Raw genomic sequence first — 22,670 nt, 5'->3', positions numbered from 1 at the left:
CTACAGTACCATCTGTATGCTAATCTCCTCAGACTCTGGTCAATTTTGATCAAACGCTCAGTGGCCTCCCTCCCTCTCTCTTTCCATCCCTCTCTTCTTTTCTCTCTCTCTACCTCCCACTCTTTTCTTTCCCTCCCTCCCTCTCTCTCCCTTTCTCTTTCTCTCAGTCACCCACCCACCCTTCCTCTCTCTCTCTCTCTCTCTCTCTCTCTCTCTCTCTCCTCTGTGTTCTCAGTAATTACTGGAGCTCCACTGCCCTTTGTGTGGGCCACATATTACCCCCTACAGCAGCCGGCAATCCTTGAATAAACCCCACCTCCCTTCTCCCCCCTGATTCACCACACAGTGTCCATTCCCTTACCCCGAAGCTCTCCTCTCATCCCTCACCCCAAAGCACTCCCCCAAACAACCTCTCCTCACACCCCTTAACACTGTTCTGCTTATCCTTCCACGACCCCCCCCCCCCCCACACACATGCACGCGCATGCGCACGCACACGCACACACACACACACACACACACACACCCAGCACCTGTGACTATATTTCCCTGACCCACACCAGATGGTTGGCCCCCTGGTATCAATGGCAAGGCCCTCAGCAAACAGAGGCAGTTGTGGCACATTGGGCATGCTTTGTCTAGGCAGAGGTTGGCCACGACTCGCGGATTACAACACACACACACACACACACACACACACACACACACACACACACGCTGAATACAGTTAACAAGCTGTATACAGTTAACATGCTGTATACAGATCGCATGTCTCTCCAGTACAATAGCAGTGATGTAACAGTTTTGCTTCAGTCCCTTACCTCACCCCTACCTGGGCTTGAACCACATCAACAACTGCCTCCCACGAAGCATTGTTACCTATTGCTCCACAAAAGCTGCGGCCCTTTGGACAGCTACTTCAAGGTCTCAGAGCGAGTGACGTCACCGATTGAAACGCTATTAGCGCACACCCCGCTAACTAGCTAGCCATTTCACACCGGTTACATAAACAGTGTTGTCAGTGGTGCTAGTTGTAATGGTATCAAATGGACCTGTAAGACACACAAACACACGCAAAGTAACTACCCTGGCACGCTGTGTGTGTTTTCATGCACCGTTTAGTCACAGTAATTAGGCTTCTCCAAGCTCTGATGCTGCTGATGGTCATTAGTAGCCTACCAAACTTGCTAACTGCCTGGTACTCAGCACTCTATTGTCCCTTTAATCATTCTGACATCCACTCAAATGTATTCGAAAATCTAATCAAACACTTCATGAGAGCCCATGAGCTTATGTTGTGCAACATTTCAATAGTCTATGCAATTGCGCAAGAAAACAGATTGATGGCCTCTACTAAAAAGAGAAGGATCCCATCAGCTTTCTATAGGCTAGGCCTAATGTATTCATTTCTCAACTTTCCTAATATTAAGCACATTGCTTATATTACAACAGGAGTATAGCCTACCTGGCTGGCATGAAAATAAACCACGGGGAAAAGCGTCCTCCATTCGCTATTTAAGTACATAGATGACATTTATTTTTTCCGCTGCCCCTGTTTCGAGACAAGTGCATGATAGGTGTCCATTCTAAATCAAAACAAATTTCACACATGTATAATTTAGTATATGTAAATAGATGATTAATAGTCTGATGGGTGACAATATTACCCTATCACTTGTAACTAATATATTATCACTTGTGCCCAGCATAAGAAACAATGGCTTTTTTTGCAACTTTTTAGAATCATAGTCGCACACCTCATGTAGACTAGCCCATAGGCCTACATGTTTTAATAAGGTTTGTATCACAACTAAAGTGGTCAAATAACTTCTTAAAATGAAGCACATTAATCCGCTTTACAAGGGGAGTAGAGCCTAACTGGCATACATAAGCAGCGCGTGAGTTTCAAGTTTGGTGAAGATAATTTTCACCATAAAAATGCACCTTTATAATAAAAGCATTACATGCATAATTGCATTTGCGGTCACTTTTGATAATGCTGTTTTCCGCTAATGGAACTTTCACGCTTATAACCTCCTACCATGTGGGCAGTGCTGCGCTTATAATGTGAAGAAATAGCCTAATAGTTTAGCAGTTGCGTCCCCGATGTGCCTGTCTTCCCTTTTAGCCTGTGAGAAAGACCCAATCACGTGATGAAGCACGCAGCACTCAGGGAGAAGGGCACAAAGGCCACTGGCCGCAAAAGGCATGGATTTGTTTTAGGGTGCATCACGGCCACACAAAGGGGATGCCGCTGTGAAATTCTAGACATTTTCAAGTGCTTGTCAAATTGTGAATGAGAGACTGATATAGTGTGTACAGCCTGCGCAAAAAAACAAAGCAGAGCTCATGCCTTTCAAGCAACTTTTTTCAAATCATCATTAGAGTTGCATCATGCAGCCTTACAATGTATTAAACATCTAAACATATAGACCAACATTTGTAGAACAACTAAAGTTTTATTAGTAACTCTAAATTAAGCATATAGGAATACCTATTTCTTGGTTAACCGCTCAAGACAGAATAGCCATGCGCACTCCCTCAAATAATTTGGAGAAAATATCCTTTGTATTTTATTCAGCTTTGTTAAATTGTATTCTTCATACTATAAAATAATGCCACGGAATTCTAAGCAAACCTTGTCTGCTAATTGAACTAGTGTAGCCCACAGTCATATGGTATAGCCAGATCAGGACCTAACATAAGGACAACTCAGAGTATGCTATTCTGTCCTTCTGAAATAGACTACATTTCCTTTATATCATGTTTTTTTAGACCTGTCTAAAATAAATAATGGATTTATTGTGAAGGTGTACTATATCACATGGATTTATTAGACTTTTTAAATGTAGATGTTCCAGACAGGCAGACAGACAGACAGACAGGCAGGCAGGCAGGCAGGCAGGCAGGCAGGCAGGCAGGCAGGCAGGCTTACACAGAGAGAGAGAGAGAGAGAGAGGCAGGCAGGCAGACAGACACAGACAAGCAAACAGACAGACAGAGAGAAACAGACAGACAGGCAGGCAGACAGGCTGGTAGGGAGGGGGATAATGTGTATTAATCAGGGAGAAGCCCAGGCCATATGTCTGCTTAATGCAGGAGACTGCTGGCCAGGGACTTCAGCTTCACAACATAAACAATTAGCCTCATGTCAGGAAGAAGAGCAGCTTCACTGTAACACAAGTGTGAGGGTACAGTGTGGATGTGTGTGTGTCTGTGTGTGTGTGTGTGTGTGTGTGTGTGTGTGTGTGTGTGTGTGTGTGTGTGTGTGTGTGTGTGTGTGTGTGTGTGTGTGTGTGTGTGTGTGTGTGTGTGTGTGTGTGTGTGTGTGTGTGTGTGTGTGTACATAACATTTTAGGACATGTATGCCAGCCTCACATCTGTATTCTCAAATGTAAATCATTGTTTTTCATAATCCATACAGTCTCATACAATTGTATGTGTTATTGCCCAAAAAGGTTGTTTTCACCCATAACCAGGCAGGCAGGATAATATATAAACCCAGCCAGGCCTAACTCTTAACCTTAACCCTTATAACCAGGCAGGATAAGATATAAACCCAGCCAGGTCTAACCCTTAACCTTAACTCTTATAACCAGGCAGGATAAGATATAAACCCAGCCAGGCCTAACCCTTAACCTTAACCCTTATAACCAGGCAGGATAATATATAAACCCAGCCAGGCCTAACTCTTAACCTTAACCCTTATAACCAGGCAGGATAAGATATAAACCCAGCCAGGTCTAACCCTTAACCTTAACCCTTATAACCAGGCAGGATAAGATATAAACCCAGCCAGGCCTAACCCTTAACCTTAACCCTTATAACCAGGCAGGATAAGATATAAACCATTAGCAGATGGTACGGGATGACTCCCTGAGGATACACACACACACACACACACAAAGACACCAGACCCCTGTTATGTAATCCACCAGACAGTAAGACCCCCCCCCCAACTCCAGGTGTCTCAATCCCAGCATGGTGGAATCCTAAACTAAGTCATTTGTCCCCATACTGCACTCTCTTTTCAGGAATTCAACAAGAACATTCAGTTCCTAGTCAAAGAGGGATAACTTGACACAGAGAGAGTACACAAAGCCACAAACAAATATACAATGTAGACATGTCTTTTTTATGACAGTGGCCCTCAAAATCTGCATCCCTCTTTGGGATGGAGATTCCAGAGAGAAAGGGTGTTGACCAGACTCCAGAGAGAAAGGGTGTTGACCAGACTCCAGAGAGAAAGGGTGTTGACCAGACTCCAGAGAGAAAGGGTGTTGACCAGACTCCAGAGAGAAAGGGTGTTGGCCAGACTCCAGAGAGAAAGGGTGTTGACCGGACTCCAGAGAGAAAGGGTGTTGACCGGACTCCAGAGAGAAAGGGTGTTGACCAGACTCCAGAGAGAAAGGGTGTTGACCAGACTCCAGAGAGAAAGGGTGTTGACCAGACTCCAGAGAGAAAGGGTGTTGACCAGACTCCAGAGAGAAAGGGTGTTGACCAGACTCCAGAGAGAAAGGGTGTTGACCAGACTCCAGAGAGAAAGGGTGTTGACCGGACTCCAGAGAGAAAGGGTGTTGACCAGACTCCAGAGAGAAAGGGTGTTGACCAGACTCCAGAGAGAAAGGGTGTTGACCAGACTCCAGAGAGAAAGGGTGTTGACCAGACTCCAGAGAGAGGTGTGTGTGACACGTGGCTGGCTGAAGTAGAGCGTGGCGAGAGGAGGGATGGGCGAGAGGAGAGGGTGGGGAAGGGGGAGGAAAGAGAAGGGGATGAGAGCCATGTGGTTGATGTTAGTAAATAGTATTCAGCGTTGCTCTGGTATTGTAGCGGAGAGGAGGGAAGAGAGATCAGTAGACCGGCCACACATGAGCAGGGACACAGAAATCACATGCACACACTAAAACAGAGAAATACACACATGCACACTGAAACACACACACACACACACACACACACAAATAAATAAATCAAAACACTCACTCACGCTCGCTGCCTGCCACTCCGCAGCTGAGCCAGTTTCCATGGCAACGGTGGCGAAAGATGTTGGAAGAGCAGAGTGTGTGTTTTCATATCCACTTGAAGTGTGTGTGCGAGTGGTTCTGGTGAGATTTATATAGATTGCTGAGGCAATGGATTCTTAGGACTCAGCTCTTTCCCTTTGAGAGACAGACACTAGTCTGTCAGGGCAGTCAAATAAACAGAGATGGGTAAGACAGGAGCTGGATGGGGCTCTTAAAGGGCAATTCCACCAATTTTCATTATCTCCCGCACCACACCAGTGTCTACATGTGAAAACTAGGCGATTCTATGATCTGTGGTTAAAAAGAGAAGAAGAAAAGTCCTAAAAAAAATGCTTCTCTGTGACATCACAGGGTAGGATTAAAAGTAAGAAAAACAATGATTTTCAAAACCTACAACTAGTTTCTAGATCGAGGGAGGGTATTTTCTTGCTCCCCACGTCCCCGCGTATCTCATAGTTTTAAAAATCATTGTTTTTCAAATTCTTTCATTTCTTTATATTTCTTTCTACAAAATGTAGAAATGCGCTGTTTTCACATATGTTGACACTGGTATTGTGATGGAGATGATGAAACTGAGGTTGAAAAGTGGTGGAGTTGACCTTTAATGATACAACCCCTACTCAGACAGACAGACAGACAGACAGAGACAGACAGACAGACAGACAGACAGACAGACAGACAGACAGACAGACAGACAGACAGACAGACAGACAGACAGACACACAGACAGACAGACAGACAGACAGACAGACAGACAGACAGACAGACAGAAACAGTACACAAACCTGGCATAGATTTATATTCTACTACGGTTGCTTTGGCAATGTTACTTCTCACATTTTTCATGATAATAAAGCTTCTTTAATTGAAATTGTGAGTGAGTGAGTGAGTGAGTGAGTGAGTGAGTGAGTGAGTGAGTGAGTGAGTGAGACAGTCAGAAAGAGAGACATACAGAGAGACAGAGATATTGAAATACTTCCCCTGATGTGTTGTTCACAGTATCAGTGACGATGAATGATTCATGTCCACACACAGAGGGGTTTATTTTCAATGTCTATTTATTTGTCAAAATGAGGTATTTCAAAGTGCTGAGTTGGAGCACTACATGTAAATTATACGAATGAAAAAAAATACATCTTATATCCGTTCACCCAGAAAGTTCTATGCACCCGACAGTTACAAATATTTAAACAAATGGAGAGAAATAAAGAGAAATTTTTGATAGAGGAAGAAAAAAGGACGCGATAAAGAGATATCTACCGAGAACTCATTTTCCGTACGAAAATATAACTATCAAGCGTGTATCACAGTCACACTAAAGGGTAATAAAGGTATAGAATTAGAATCATTGTACAATACAAAGCAGGAAGAAAAAAAAAAAATTTATATTACAAAGTTTCGTTGCCCTCGAGGCATTGCAGTACTTTTTTTATAAAGTTTCCAGTCTAGTTATTGGCAGCTTTTGGACATAAAATGTATAAAAACTCAAAGATAAAAATGTATATAAAACAAGGCAGATTCTGAGTGTATTTGTCTGTTATTTACAGTACTGTTATTTACAAAAGTGTCGGCTAGCAAGGTGCACATTATACCGTGGTTTCCTGGTGTACTAGTGTCTTCCGTTTGCAGTGGTGAAGGCGTAGAAAGCATTTTCTGCTACTAAGTGTGAACTTTGAACTCTCCAACCAGCTCTGACGCTATGCCCAGTGTGTATTCATTAGGCACACAATGGAGCAAAACGGACTGAAACAGAGAGGGAATACCTGATCGTGTCCATTGAGAAATGCTTATTTTCACTTTCCGTTGCAAAACATTTTGCCACGATGTGCCCTCATGAACATGACCCCTTTGAAAGTCACCTGGTTTGGGTTAGGGCTATAAGTGCCACATTGAGTACAACAAGAAACAAGAAACAACAAGAAATAGAGATAGGACCAAGAGGAGCGTTCTCCCTCTCTTCTTTCCTTCTCCTCCCTCGTTCTATTCTCTTCTTTCCTTCTTCTCAATGTGACAGGATTGAAAAACGTAGAACCCTAAACATTCTTAACGTCAACAAATGTGCAAAAAAAGTGGCGTCAGTGAATGTCCCGTCCACCCCGTCATTTGTCGCTCACGTGTGTGTGTGTGTGTGTGCGCGTGTGTGTGTGTGTGTGTGTGCGCGCGCGCGCATGTGTGTGTATATACATATATATAAGTTGAGACAAAGCGAGGGGGAGGGGGGTCATCTGGGTGTGTCTGAGTGTGTATATGTGTGTGTGTGTGTCTATGTCCGTGTGTATATATCAAATATATCAAATCAAATCAAATTTTATTTGTTACATGCGCCGAATACAACAGGTATTACCGAATACAACCTTACAGTGAAATGCTTACTTACAAGCCCTTAACCAACAATGCAGTTTTAAGAAAAGCATTTTTTATATATGTGTGTGTGTCTATGTCTGTGTGTATATATATGTGTGTGTGTGTGTGTGTCTATGTCTGTGTGTATATGTATGCGTCATGTGCCACTAAAAAGTCTTAGCAAGTCCTGGCCTGCTCGAGTCGCTTCATCAGCTGTTGCCTCCGCGCCTGCAGCCTATCCTTCTCCTGAGTCAGCTGCAGTTCGTCCGTTTCCAGCGACGACACATACTCCGCCGCTTTCTTCAAGATCAGCACCTTGGCCGCCTTCTCGTTCCTCGCCAGCTCGGGCACATGATCGCGGAGCGTTAGGAAACTTGAGCGCAGGTCGTTGCGCCGCTGGCGTTCCAGGATGTTGTGGTTTCGCCGCCGTTCGGAGTCTTCTGAGTCGGAGTTACCGGAGGAGCCGCCGCGTGGGCTACTGGCACCGCTGGTGTGGCGTTTGGATCTAGAACCCGGCATTGTTGATGATGGCACAGTCAGGGAGCCGCAGAATGTGGAGGATGATGGCGATGATGAAGAGGGGGCACGGGAGTATTGACGAGGAGCATTAGAGGACTTGTGTTTCTTGGAGGGGGGCGCGTGGTCGTCGTCAGAGGCGTACGGCGAGGGAGCGGCGTAGTTGTGCTGCTGCTGGTGGACCGAGCTCCGCTTGAGGATCAACTCCTGCCCGTGACAGTTTGACCCCGCAGACCCCCGGTTGCTGACGAATCGGCTCACGACACCAGACGAGGCCACGGCCCCTGAAGCGGTGCCCGTCTTCGACCGCACCGAGATGGTGACCGTGCCAGTCGCCATGGGCGACAAGCCACGGCGCTTCTCCACAGTGACCACATCGATCTCTTCGCCGTCTGAGTCGTCATCGTCCTCCTCCTCTTCCTCCTCCTCTTCGTCGTCATCTTCATCATCTTCTTCTGGGAAAGGAAACGAGAAGTGTGAGTTGGTTAATCGTTCTGACTCACCAACTGTGGGAACTATGTCACCTATGTGTGCTTACAGGTCACAGGTCAAATGAAATGAATTGGTCACATACACATGGTTAGCAGATGTGAGTGTAGTGAAATGCTTGTGCTTCTAGTTCCGACAGTGCAGCAATATCTAACAAGTGATATCTAACAATTCTACCTGTGTAAAGGAATGGAATAAGAATATATAAATATATGGATGAGCAATATCAGAGCTGCATAGGCTAAAATGCAATAGATTGTATAGAATACAGTATATACATATGAGATGGGTAATGATGTGTGTGTGTGTGTGTGTGTGTGTGCGTGCATGCGGGAAAAGTGAGAGCATTGCTCAACTCTCAGCGCTAGAGAGTACTCTTATTGCTAACCGTCAGTCACTAATCTAGCCCACAGGCTTTTTACATGCTTCATCTTGTAGACTAGCTGGATTCTTTCTTGTTTTTCAGGACATTCCTGCTAATCTTTACCCTCTACAGTTTGAATGTCTGAGTTGTGTCCCTGTTCACTCTCTCTTGAAAGGGTTCTGACATCCCCAGTTAGGCAGTTACTGATGATGAAACGAGATATGCAAAGCATTTAACAGTCATATTCCTGATCCGTTTAATCTTGAGGTGTTTCAGAAAAGTAAGTTGACCTTTTTCAATATTTACCGGCTTCTTTATCTTTAGTAGACCTGAGCTAAGACATTACAGCCGTGACTTATCAGAAGACTTATCATATAATACAAATAAACTAATAGAAATAATCATACGCAGGCCTCTTTGAAGCTGAACGAGGAAGTGTAGGATCGTGAGGCGGCAGGTGATTGAGGCCGGCAGCCCCAGTTAAAATGCCTTTGTGAAAACAGCTATCATTATCAGCTAAGTCGTTCATAAAGCAGTGAGGCATTTTACAGCTTACTGTAACCCACTTCTCACGGCCAAACCCTCGGGAGGAAGTCTCTCTCTCACACACACACACACTGAGAAGGGAGGCAGTCTCTCTCTCTCTCTCTCTCTCTCTCACACACACACTGAGAAGTTGGCACGGGAATCAAAACACAACCACACCACAGGTTCTCAGCTGGGTGGTTATGGGGATGTCTGGCCTCTCCTCCTCTTTCCCCCCCTCTCCTCCTATTTTCTCTCTTTCTCCTCTTTTCCCTCTCTCCTCTCCTCTTTTCTCTCTCTATTTTCTCCCACTCTCTCTCTAGACAGACCACATGTGAAGCTGAGACAGCCTGGGCAATTTGATATTTGGCTCAGAGGGAAAGGGGGTAGGTAGTACTAGTGAGTCTATCTCTAGGAGTAGATGTCAATAGTATAAAGTGGCATCCTCTCCTCGTCTCCTTTCCTCATCCTGCATTGATCTGAAGGAGCTGGTCTGGTGAAAGCCAACACCTGGTTTTCCAAAAGATCAGTGCAGATGAAGAGGAGAGGGTGAAAGGGAGGGAGCCACTTTAAACTATTGACATGTATCCTTCATTGGTGTCAATGAATAATGTACAGATACACATGTCACAAGTGCCTTTGGCTTCCAGGTATACTGTAGGCTATCATACTGTAGGCTATCATACTGCAGGCTATCATACTGTAGGCTATCATACTGTAGGCTATCATACTGCAAGCTATCATACTGTAGGCTATCATACTGTAGGCTATCATACTGCAAGCTATCATACTGCAAGCTATCATACTGTAGACTATAATACTGTAAGCTATCATACTGCAAGCTATCATACTGCAAGCTATCATACTGTAGACTATAATACTGTAAGCTATCATACTGCAAGCTATCATACTGAAGGCTATCATACTGTAGACTATCATACTGTAGACTATCATACTGCAAGCTATCATACTGTAGGCTATCATACTGCAGGCTATCATACTGCAAGCTATCATACTGTAGACTATCATACTGTAGACTATCATACTGTAAGCTATCATACTGCAGGCTATCATACTGAAGGCTATCATACTGTAAGCTATCATACTGCAGGCTATCATACTGAAGGCTATCATACTGTAAGCTATCATACTGCAGGCTATCATACTGAAGGCTATCATACTGTAAGCTATCATACTGTAAGCTATCATACTGCAGGCTATCATACTGCAGGCTATCATACTGCAGGCTATCATATGTGTTTTATGTGTCAGCATTTGATTCTAGAGTCATTCCTCTATCTTATATTGGGGGCCAAATGCAGGAGGCCTACTCTGTGCCTATAGGTATTTAACATGGACAGGATATCTGATTGTATCTATATTGACACCGTCTATATATGCCTTTCGCGGTGTGTCTACTATTCTATTTTATGGTGAGGTAAGCTCGGATAAAAGAGAGAGAGACGCGACTTAACACTGCCCGCGTCAGAAGAGGGCAAATGTTTTTTATCTCCAGGCTGGCGGGGTAGCGGGGGAGGCGGTGGAGCGGCGCCAGAGAGACAGCTGTCGAGATGGGAGCGCCTGTTCAAAGCTGTCAGCCCCCTAAAGAAAATGGGCCCTCCTCCTCCTCTCTCCAGCTCTCTTTCTTCCGCCCGCGGGCCGGTCAAAGGGGGTGTGTTTTGGCAAGGCACTACAGCTCGAGCCTCGAGGCGGCGCGGCCAAGTTGGAAGTCTTTCTCTTTTTTCACTACCGTTTCACAGACGCGCCACAAAGAACTATAGTAAAGACTCACGTGGGTTTTTCGTAAATCCCACCAGACTTCCATGGTAGTTGCCAAACGATACATGTTATGCTCAACGATAGATGGAGCATTTAAGAATGTTCGAAGAACCTATTATCCTGTTATTACAAAGGTTTTATTGTCCACTTTGTTGTTATCGACCGACCCCCTTTACAAACCACACCCACGCACATCCTCAACACCGAACACAATAGTCGCTATAAATGCCATTTTACAAAATGACGTCTAGTTTACCCGGGTTGAACATTGAATAGGCCTAAGCAATTTCACACCTATGGAGCCCTTGTTATTTCCAAATCCTTGCGTAAAGTGCTTAATCATAGCCTCCAACGAACCTTATCAATAAGTCCGTTTACTTCTGTCTGTCCGCCTGCGCCGAGGGGTCAAGTAGAGCCTTCATTGCCCTTTACAGCCCGTATACCTAGTTGTTCGGTGTCTTTTTGTTGGATGCCAACTGGGTCTACGTTAGTAATGCACACAATCCCCCAATTTTACAGCTATCTGCCGGATGAAGCGCCTGCCTATTACATAAACCCTCTCGCGCACTGTGTCACCACCATTTACTGCCGGCATGTGGAACCTAACTACGTAATCCGATTCTGTGCCTGTCATATGAACTTTCAATCACCACAATTAGCACTAGCCTAAAATTAATAATAATAACAATAATAATAATGTGGCAGAATGACGTCAATTCAACCAAATAAAACTCGGTTTGTGGATGAGTATTGTGTTATTAGGCTATCTGCTGTTGTACTGTAGGCACCGTAACGAAAACAAAAGCTATTGTGCGCATTCATCCTCGCCAAAGGTATCTGCTTACCGGAGTCGCTCGGAGTTTCCTCTGCGCTACAGTGGGCAGTAGTGGCGGGGGCCGTCCCAGGTGGACATCTGCTGCTGCTGCTACCGTTTCTTTTGTTGATGGGGAAAGGGAAGACTATCGTCGGGTCCACACTCAGCTCCGGCGCCTTGGTTGTGATGGCGGCGGCGGTAGTGACATGTTTACTAACTCCACAGGCAGTCGCGGTGGAGATGGCTTTGCCTAGCTTCTCTGTGACCACCCTCTGGAGCTTTTCCCTGGCCGAGAAGCCGCTCCACATACAGTCCTGAATGATGATGGAGTTGGGGTTACTATACAAAGCGGAGCAGCCGCCGAACAGGTCTCCGTCCGACGCGCCCCAAATATCGTCTTCGGGCAGGAACAGGAGCTCTGAAGCCCAGTCGCAGCCCAGCGGGTCGCCTAATCCAAAACCCATAGAACCTGCTGCCGAGTCGCCCCTGTCCCCCCCGGACGCAAAGGCCAGCTCCCCCGGTAGCGCCGCTCGGCTCGGGGAGAGGGGCGGCGTGGGCAGCAACTCGAATTTCTTCCAGATGTCCTCTCCGGGTGGCGCAGAGTCGGGACCGCAGAAATAGAAGTCATCCTCACCCGGGTAGAAGCAGGGTTGTAGAGAGTCGAACTCCATGTCGGAATTTTTACTTACAATCGCCGGCATTTTATCCCACACTTGGAAAGCCTGCAAAGAGGGATAGTTTAGACACAATGGAATAAGATACACACCTACATAAAGTTACTATCGAAAAGACCAGATAACTAACACCTTATGCACAACATTCTACAGTCAGTCCTAAAAGTCTTACAAATCCATTGGAAAGCACAGAGGCCAGTGCGCGTAAAATGTGTGGAAAGTCATCTTTCCACTATTCTTGGTATTATTCACACAATAATACCACAGTGAGCAATTATAATAACTGTTAAAACAAATATCTATGTTAAAGTCACATGACAATTCAATTCGTTTTAAAGATGACCATTTTGCAGTCAAAATAGAGAGAAAAAAACCGGAGTCAAATAATGTAAGCGACACTTTCACCCAAATATTGAAAGATGCTCACCTCGCGTTGACTGAGGTTGTGGTGTGAGTCGTGTTTTCTCGAATCTCTCTCGCAGTTCAGTGATAAACTAGATTAGGAGCAGACATGTAGTGTAGTGTCGCACAGACAGATCTCTGACACGCATTGTGCTGGGCTGTGGAGTGTTATAGCCGAGACTGAAATCTCTCTCTGAGTTGGAGGGAAGACTCCACCCACGGAGGGGCGGGGGGGTGGGCGGGGTGAGACTGCAGCGCTGCGGCGTGAGGCGGGTGCTGGGTAGGCTCCTATAGGGTCAGCACTAGTTACCACTGCCACAAAGTCAGAAACCCCGCAATATCAACAATTTATCTTCTTAAAATGCGATTTTAAACCTAACCCTAACATCAACCCTTACTTTAAACACACTTCTATCCGTATACCTAACCCTAACCTTAAATTAAGACAAAAAAGCACATTTAATTTTCATGAAATTGTGGTTGTGGTAACTAGTGCAAACCCTCATATAGCCTGCAACGGGCTCCATTACCTCCCCAAAGAATAGATATTACGTTATCATCCCTGAGCCTCCATTGTGGCGAATTTCTTTCCCTTTTCAGAAACTGTTTGGGGAAAATTGTGGACAAATGCATAGGATATAGACTTTGTTTTATGTATAAAGGCTCCACTAATATATGACATAATGATTTGTTACCCAGCAACCTTTAACATAGCGTTTTGATGGAAGTAGGCCTGTTATTTGTTTAAAGATAATCATATCAGCTGTTATACTCAATCAATCAAATGCAATTATAAAGCCCTTTTTGCATCAGCCGATGTCACAAAGCGTTTTTACAGAAACCCAGCCTAAAACCCCAAACAGCAAGCAATGCAGATGTAGAAGCACGGTTTATACTATCTTGTTATTAGGAAAGTCACGATGGCTTGGCGCATTACTCAATGCTAGAGCTGAACTCAACTCTCGCTATTGTCTGGGGGCATTGAGGTACCCGCATAGCATCATCAAAGAGTCGGTATCACTGCGCCCTCGCGCGGACACGGGATAATAGGAGGTTGAACGCATCAATACATTAATCGCTGTTGTATGTTATCTGCGGTGAATTGTCGAACCATGAGTTGTTCTTTATAATGAAGATAAAGTATGAAGCTGTTATGTATAACTACTATAGGCTACTGATTAAACACATACATACATTGAGTTGATTGGCTACGCTTTAAACCTATCATTATATGCTACTGATTAAACACATCCATACATTGAGTTGATTGGCTTTAAACCTACCATTATACTATTGTTTGTCTTCTTTGTCTACACATGTCCAGGGCGAGCAGAATCAGCTGCGCTCAGGGGTTGTAACGTAACTCCACTGGCAGCGGTTAATGTAGCCTGCAGTCGTCCCATTCCCTTACTCTAATAACAGGTTTGACGGAAATGTATCTGTAATTACGCGCACGGGCGGCGCATTGGCACGGGCACAGATACAGTATATTCCCTATCGACTTCTTGAGAGAAACTGTTCTGTTTACTTTACAACCAAACGAAATGACACAGCACTTGTTCTATAACATGTTTGTTCTAACCGAAATCACAAAGAGGATATCGAAAAATAAATGTAAATTGGTCTACTTGTCTTTTGTGTCCTATAAAGTCACTGTGAAACGAGTCCTATGCAGTCAAGCGTTGAATTAGTGGATAGGTTTTTAATCAGAAGCAGTAAAAGACCTTTCCATATGTGATCCCAGAAAAAGACATGTTCACAGGCCTACATATCTTTATTTTTTCTTTAAAACCACTGAGCAGTCCTACTACTACTAGACTATAATCCCATGCAGTCAAGTCAAGGTTGATATTGTTGACGGGTTGTTATCAGAACCAGTGGTGGAAGATGGGAGGGATGGTAAAGACCAGCAGCTGCTATCAGAGCAAGAAGAGTTGGAACTGGGATCTGTGAGGGGCAGGGCGTTTCCTGGGAATACCAATACCACCTCGAACACCGGTTCCCTGGGATTGGGACAAGGAAAACTGGATGGGAGCTGGGATGAGATGTTCGCCCTTGTTTTCCTGTGACCCATAGGAACTGCTTCCTGTGTGAGAGAGAGGGAGTAATAACTTAGGGAAAGAGAGACATGGGCAACGGAGGGAGGGAGAAACTAAGAGGGAGAGAGAGATGGGGAGGGAGGGAGGTAGAGGGAGGAAGGGAGTGATGAGAGAGAGAAGGAGGGAGAGAGAGGGAGGGAGACATGGAGAAGGGAGGTAGGTAGAGGGAGGGAGGGAGCGATGAGAGAGAGAGGGAGGGAGGGAGAGAGAGGGAGAGATGAGGAAGGGAGTGAGAGGGAGCAGAGAGCGAGAGAGAGAAGAGAGAAAGACAGAGGGAGTGAGAGGGAGAGATGGGAGAGGGAGAGATGAGAGAGGGAGGGAGAGAGGGAGAGGAGAGCGAGAGAGAGAAGCGAGAAAGACAGAGGGAGTGAGAGGGAGAGATGAGAGAGGGAGGGAGAGAGGGAGCAGAGAGCGAGAGAGAGAAGAGAGAAAGACAGAGGGAGGGAGAGATGAGAGAGGGAGGGAGAGAGGGAGCAGAGAGCGAGAGAGAGAAGCGAGAAAGACAGAGGGAGAGAGAGGAAAGTGGTGTTGGGGGAAAAATATACAACATTATAAAATCCATGAACACAAACAACAAATGTGTGGTTAAAATTGGCAAAAAAAACACACATTTCTTTCCACAGGGCTGTGGGGTGAGACAGGGATGCAGCTTAAGCCCCACCCTCTTCAACATATATATCAATGAATTGACGTGGGCACTAGAACAGTCTGCAACACCAGGCCCCACTCTACTAGAATCTGAAGTCAAATGTCTACTCATGATCTGGTGCTTCTGTCCCCAACCAAGGAGGGCCTACAGCAGCACCTAGATCTTATGCACAGATTCTGTCAGAACTTGGGCCCTGACAGTAAATCTCTGTAAGACAAAAATAATGGTGTTCCAAAAAAGGTCCAGTCGCCAGGACCACAAATACAAATTCCATCTAGACACCATTGCCCTAGAGCAAATAATAAACTATACATACCTCGGCCTAAACATCAGCGCCACAGGTAACTTCCACAAAGCTGTGAACGAGCTGAGAGACAAGGAAAGAAGGGCCTATTATGCCATCAAAAGGAACATCAAATTAGCGATACACGCTAATTATCCATATCCAGAAAGGAGCTGTTCAATTCTACAACCACCTAAAAGGAAGCGATTCCCAAACCTTCCATAACAAAGCCATCACCTACAGAGAAATGAACCTGGAGAAGAGCCCCCTAAGCAAGCTGGTCCTGGGGCTCTGTTCACAAACACAAACAGACCCCACACAGCTCCAGGACAGCAACACAATTAGACCTAACCAAATCATGAGAAAACAAAAAGATAATTACTTGACACATTGGAAAGAATTAACAAAAAAACAGAGCAAACAAGAATGCTATTTGGCCCTAAACAGAGAGTACACCGTGGCAGAATACCTGACCACTGTGACTGACCCAAACGTAAGGAAAGCTTTGACTATGTACAAACTCAGTGAGCATAGCCTTGCTATTGAGAATGGCCTCCGTAGGCAGACCTGGCTCTCAAGAGAAGACAGGCTATGTGCACACTGCCCACAAAATGAGGTGGAAACTGAGCTGCACTTCCTATCCTCCTGCCAAATGTATGACCATATTAGAGACACATATTTCCCTCAGATTATACAGATCCACAAAGAATTCGAAAACAAACCCAATTCTGATAAATTCCCATATCTACTGGGTGAAATACCACAGTGTGCCATCACAGCAGCACAATTTGTGACCTGTTGCCACAAGAAAATGTCAACCAGTGAAGAACAAACACCATTGTAAATACAGATAGATGAAAGAGGGAGTGAGAGGGAGCAGAGAGTGAGAGAGAGAAGAAAGAAAGACAGAGGGAGAGGGGGAGGGAGAGGGAGCAGAGAGAGAGAGAGAGAGAGAAGAGAGAAAGACAGAGGGAGAGGGGGTGGGAGAGGGAGCAGAGAGAGAGAGGGAGAGATAGGGAGAGATGAGAGGGAGAGAGTAAATAATCAGAGAGTAAACTAAAGTTACATGTTTCATATGGTACAACTTTGGTCCAGTTGTGTCCATCTGGCACAAACACACACTAAACATATAAATAATTTAAATAAACAGAAACACTTCCATATTGAATGTTAATATAATTCTCTAACCAAGTGGAACTGGCCAGTTATGTCCAGACAGAGACTAAGACACTGGCCATGTTTGTGAGCAGCATTTTTGCTCAGGGTTTAGAGAGTGGATAGAGGGGGGGTTGGCTTGTGCTTATGGATGGTTAAGCAATTGGGCCAGTTTGGGTAAAAGACTCATCAGTCACCGTGTTTGGAAGGTAAAACAAAAAAAAAGCCAATGACTTGTCATACGGCTGGGATGATAAGAAGAAAGAGAGACCGTGGGGGCTTCCCAAATTCCCTAACACCCTGTTCCCTAACACCCTGTTCCCTAACACCCTATTCCCTAACACCCTGTTCCCTAACACCCTATTGCCTAACACCCTATTCCCTAACACCCTGTTCCCTAACACCCTATTCCCTAACACCCTGCTCCCTAACACCCTATCTCCTAACACCCTGTTCCCTAACACCCTATTCCCTAACACCCTGTTCCCTAACACCCTGTTCCCTAACACCCTATTCCATAACACCCTGTTCCCTAACACCCTGTTCCATAACACCCTGTTCCCTAACACCCTGTTCCCTAACACCCTGTTCCATAACACCCTGTTCCCTAACACCCTGTTCCCTAACACCCTATTCCCTAACACCCTATTCCCTAACACCCTGTTCCCTAACACCCTGTTCCCTAACACCCTGTTCCCTAACACCATATTCCCTAACACCCTGTTCCCTAACACCCTGTTCCCTAACACCCTATTCCCTAACACCCTATTCCCTAACACCCTGTTCCCTTACACCCTGTTCCCTAACACCCTGATCCCTAACACCCTGTTCCCTAACACCCTGTTCCCTAACACCCTATTCCCTAACACCCTATTCCCTAACACCCTGTTCCCTAACACCCTGTTCCCTAACACCCTGTTCCCTAACACCCTATTCCCTAACACCCTGTTCCCTAACACCCTGTTCCCTAACACCCTATTCCCTAACACCCTATTCCCTAACACCCTGTTCCCTAACACCCTATTCCCTAACACCCTATTCCATAACACCCTCTTCCCTAACACCCTATTCCCTAACACCCTATTCCCTAACACCCTATTCCCTAACACCCTATTCCATAACACCCTATTCCCTAACACCCTGTTCCCTAACACCCTGTTCCCTAACACCCTGTTCCCTAACACCCTATTCCCTAACACCCTATTCCCTAACACCCTGTTCCCTAACACCCTATTCCCTAACACCCTGTTCCCTAACACCCTGTTCCCTAACACCCTATTCCCTAACACCCTATTCCCTAACACCCTATTCCCTAACACCCTGTTCCCTAACACCCTATTCCCTAACACCCTGTTCCCTAACACCCTATTCCATAACACCCTATTCCCTAACACCCTATTCCATAACACCCTATTCCCTAACACCCTGTTCCCTAACACCCTGTTCCCTAACACCCTATTCCATAACACCCTATTCCCTAAATCGTGCATTACTTTTGATTTCTGCCTCACACACACACACACACACACACACACACACACACACACACACACACACACACACACACACACACACACACACACACACACACACACACACACACACACATGCACATGCACGAACGCAAACAAACATAAACACAAAAATGCAGAACGTTTCTTCTTCATCATCATTACCTAAGAATGTGCGGATCTTAGGCAACCTGGTCTCAAACCGTTTTCATAAAATATTTAGCCTTTCGAATGATTTTCACACTTTTGACATTGCTTTTGTTTTTTCAATGACCATCTTCCTAGGAATCCAGTTTGGCGGAGGTGTTTGACATTTAATATCACATTTCAGAGGCCCTATATAGTACACTATTGCTTGTGGACATATTTTATATGGTAGATATCAGGAGTTGGAACCAAAAATATTTTCCAATCGTTTCATTCTGAGCAGAAGCATTATTTTTTTTCGTTCCGTTCCACTGTTCCGACCAGCAAAATAAACAAAATATTGTTGCTTTCTGTTCCTTTTTAAACTTCTGAAATATCAATCTTTTTTACATTTAGCTCAACATTAAATGACTTCACCAATCAGTGTGGATAGAGCAGCTTGCTATGGAGCGGGTAAGCCATTTCATCTGTATAGGAAAGTCATTAAGAGCCAATTGTATTTTGCCATAACAGCATGTTTGAATCATAATGAAAGACAAACACACTCACAGTGTTACAGCGTAGGGTGCGAGATGCAACTGAAATTTTGAGGGTGAGGAGAGAGGAAAGAGGAAGCTTGCCTTGAAGCGCTGGGCATCTTGCTATGACGTGTATTATCTGAATTACGCCCACAGGGTTATACCTACGGAGGAGCAGCTTTCATGGAGGAACTTTGAATTTCTTTGAACTTCTGAGTTGGTTTAACGTCGAACCAGAGCAAACGTAAACTAGCTAACAACCTTGAAGAGCAGCAATAGAATTAAAAACACGTCTTACCTTTTTGTAGATAATAAATTCAATGTGAAACCAGTAGCGGTGTGTGGGTAAAATCACTGAGGAAGTCATGCCAGTAAAAAGGCCATATTATAACCTATGTTGTGATAACTGCGTTGTTTACTCTATAACCCATTTGTTCATACACCACCATGATATATAATAAGGCCCCGACAACAAAAAGACACCAGTCAGACAGTGGTGGAATTAATTCAACTACACACACACAAATGTTTCATCACAAAACCGGAGAGCAGCATCTGTCCAGTGAAGTCCACAAAACAAATATTGTATACAAACAGTTATATCACCTGCAGCATGGTCAAGCAAGTTAATGTTGTCGACAGTTTACTTAACATCTACTGATTTAGAATCACAGAGTTACCGCAAGTCAGCACAAAGAGATGCATAGAAAAATCCATATCTCAGACTGGCCAATAAAAATAAAATATTAAGATGGGCAAAGACACAGACACTGGACAGAGGAACTCTTCCTAGAAGGCCAGCATCCCGGAGTCGCCTCTTCACTGTTGACGTTGAGACTCGTGTTTTGCGGGTACTATTTAATCAAGCTGCCAGTTGAGGACTTGTGAGGCGTCTGTTTCTCAAACTAGACACTCTAATGTACTTGTCCTCTTGCGAAGTTGTGCACCGGTGCCTCCCACTCCTCTTTCTATTCTGGTTGGAGACAGTTTGGGCTGTTCTGTGAAGGGAGTAGTGCACAGCGTTGTACGAGATCTTCAGTTTCTTGGCAGTTTCTAGGAGTGATAGTTGCTGATAACGGGCCTCTGTACACCTATGTAGATATTCCACTAAAAATAAGCTGTTTCCAGCTACAATAGTCATTTACAACATTAGCAATGTCTACACTGTATTTCTGATCAATTTGATGTTATTTTAATGGGGGAAAAATTGTTTTTTCTTTCAAAAACAAAGACATTTCTAAGTGACCCCAAACTTTTGAACGGTAGTGTATATATATAAAAAAAAATGCAATAGCACATTTATATAAGTATTCAGACCCTTTACTCAGTACTTTGTTGAAGCACCTTTGTCAGTGATTACGGCCTTGAGTCTTCTTGGGTATGATGATACAAGCTTGCCACACCTGTATTTAGGGAGTTTCTACCATTATTCTCTGCAGATCCTCTCAAGCGCTGTCAGGTTGGATGGGGAGTGTCGCTGCACAGATATTTTCACGTCTCTCCGGAGATGTTCGATTGGGTTCAAGTCCGGGCTCTGGTTGGGCCACTTTAGGACATTCAGAGACTTATCCAGAAGCCACTCCTACGTTGTCTTGGCTGTGTGCTTAGGGTCGTTGTCCTGTTGGAAGGTGAACCTTCGCCCCAGTCTGAGGTCCTGAGCACTCAGGAGCAGGTTTTCATCAAGGATCTCTCTGTACTTTGCTCCTTTCATCTTTCCCTCGATCCTGACTAGTCTCCCTGTCCCTTCTGCTGAAAAACATCCCCACAGCATGATGCTGCCACCACCATGCTTCACTGTAGGGATGGTGCCAGGTTTCCTCTAGACGTGATGCTTGGCATTCAGGCCAAAGAGTTCGATCTTGGTTTCATCAGACCAGAGAATCTTGTTTCTCATTGTCTGAGAGTCCTTAGGTGCCTTTTGGCAAACACCAAGCGGGCTGTCAAGTGCCTTTTACTGAGGAGTGGCTTCCATCTGGCCACTCTACCATAAATGCTTCATTGGTGGAGTGCTGCAGAGATGGTTGTCCTTCTGGAATGTTATCCCATCTCCACAGAGGAACTCTGGAGCTCTGTCAGAGTGATCATTGGGTTCTTGGTCACCTCCCTGACCAAGGCCCTTCTCCCACAATTACTCAGTTTGGCCGGGTGGCCAGCTCTAGGAAGAGTCTTGGTGGTTCCTAACTTCTTCCATGTAAGAATGATGGAGGCCACTGTGTTCTTGGGGACCTTCAATGCTGCAGATTTTTTGGAACCCTTCCCCAGATCTGTGCCTTGACACAATCCTGTCTCAGAGCTCTATGGACAATTCCTTGAACCTCATGGCTTGGTTTTTGCTCTGACATGCACTGTCAACTATGGGACCTTATATAGACTGGTCTGTGCCTTTCCAAATCATGTCCAATCAATTGAATTTACATCAGGTGGACTGCAATCAAGTTGTAGAAACATCTCAAGGATGATCAATGGAAATAGGATGCACCTGAGCTGAATTTTGAGTCTCATAGCAAAGGTTCTGAATACTTATGTAAATAAGGTACGTCTGTTTTTTATTTTTAATAAATTAGCAAACATTTCTAAAAACTGTTTTCGCTTTGTCATTATGGGATATTGTGAGTAGATTGATGAGGAAAATGTAATCAATTTTAGAATAAGGCTGTAACGTAACAACATTTGGAAAAAGGGAAGGAGTCTGAATACTTTCCGAATGCACTGTATATATGCTTGGTTTAATACACTGAAAACAAACTTAAAGATACCAAAAACAATTTACTTCAATCAATGTTGCTAAATATCATGTCACTGTCCATGGTACTGATTTGTGTGTATGTGTGTGTGTATGTGTGTGTGTGTGTGTGTGTGTGTGTGCGGGTGTGTGTGTGCGGGTGTGTGTGTGTGTGTGTGTGTGTGTGTGTGTGTGTGTGTGCGGGTGTGTGTGTGTGTGTGTGTGTGTGTGTGTGTGTGTGTGTGTGTGTGTGTGTGTGTGTGTGCGAGTGTGTGCGAGTGTGCGGGTGTGTGTGTGCGGGTGTGTGTGTGTGTGTGTGTGTGTGCGGGTGTGTGTGTGTGTGTGTGTGTGTGTGTGTGTGTGTGTGTGTGTGTGTGTGTGTGTGTGTGTGTGTGTGTGCGGGTGCGCAAGTAAAACGAAAAATGTTGACTCACCGTACTTGTAGACTAGTTGAAGACCAATGCCATCCTCCTCTCTTTCTTGCTAGCCTGACTTCCTCCCATGGGCAACAATGAACCAGGTAAGTTAGCTAGCTAGCTAGTTAATGTGAGGCTACTAGGCCACATCTATACTACATATTTAACTTCAATCGTCTCAGGCCACTGGCATAACATATTCATTCATGGTTAGATCAGAATCACCATCATAATCATTAG

At 44.8% G+C, this 22,670-nt stretch overlaps 1 protein-coding gene across 2 annotated transcripts; it reads right to left on the bottom strand.

Annotated features, from left to right (window-relative positions):
• Window positions 1-7,468: 7,468 nt before the first annotated feature.
• LOC115175070 (N-myc proto-oncogene protein) lies at window positions 7,469-13,083 on the bottom strand. 2 transcript variants are annotated; one of them, XM_029734235.1, is made up of 3 exons: window positions 12,956-13,083; window positions 11,886-12,576; window positions 7,469-8,338 (listed from the first exon to the last, which is right to left on the bottom strand). In XM_029734235.1, the coding sequence occupies exons 2-3, from the start codon at window positions 12,553-12,555 to the stop codon at window positions 7,545-7,547; spliced, it is 1,464 nt and encodes a 487-aa protein (XP_029590095.1). In that variant the 5' UTR covers window positions 12,556-12,576; window positions 12,956-13,083; the 3' UTR covers window positions 7,469-7,544. The 2 variants fall into 2 exon arrangements, with proteins under 2 accessions (XP_029590095.1, XP_029590096.1); XM_029734236.1 differs by having other exon boundaries at window positions 7,469-8,335.
• Between the last annotated feature and the right edge of the window lie 9,587 nt (window positions 13,084-22,670).

This window comes from Salmo trutta, chromosome 35 (genome assembly GCF_901001165.1).
Source record: "Salmo trutta chromosome 35, fSalTru1.1, whole genome shotgun sequence".
Lineage (NCBI taxonomy): Eukaryota > Metazoa > Chordata > Actinopteri > Salmoniformes > Salmonidae > Salmo > Salmo trutta.
Note: the sequence above shows the minus strand (reverse complement) of the source record. Positions and strands in the feature narration are given on the sequence as shown.

What these genes read in the sequence shown, in the direction of transcription:
- LOC115175070 (XM_029734235.1), bottom strand. Translation starts at nt 12,555, where the DNA reads ATGCCGGCGATTGTAAGTAAAAATTCCGACATGGAGTTCGACTCTCTA. An exon ending in GGAAACTCCGAGCGACTCCG is followed by an intron (nt 8,339 to 11,885) that starts GTAAGCAGATAC and finishes TTCCTTTCCCAG; the next exon opens with AAGAAGATGATGAAGATGAC.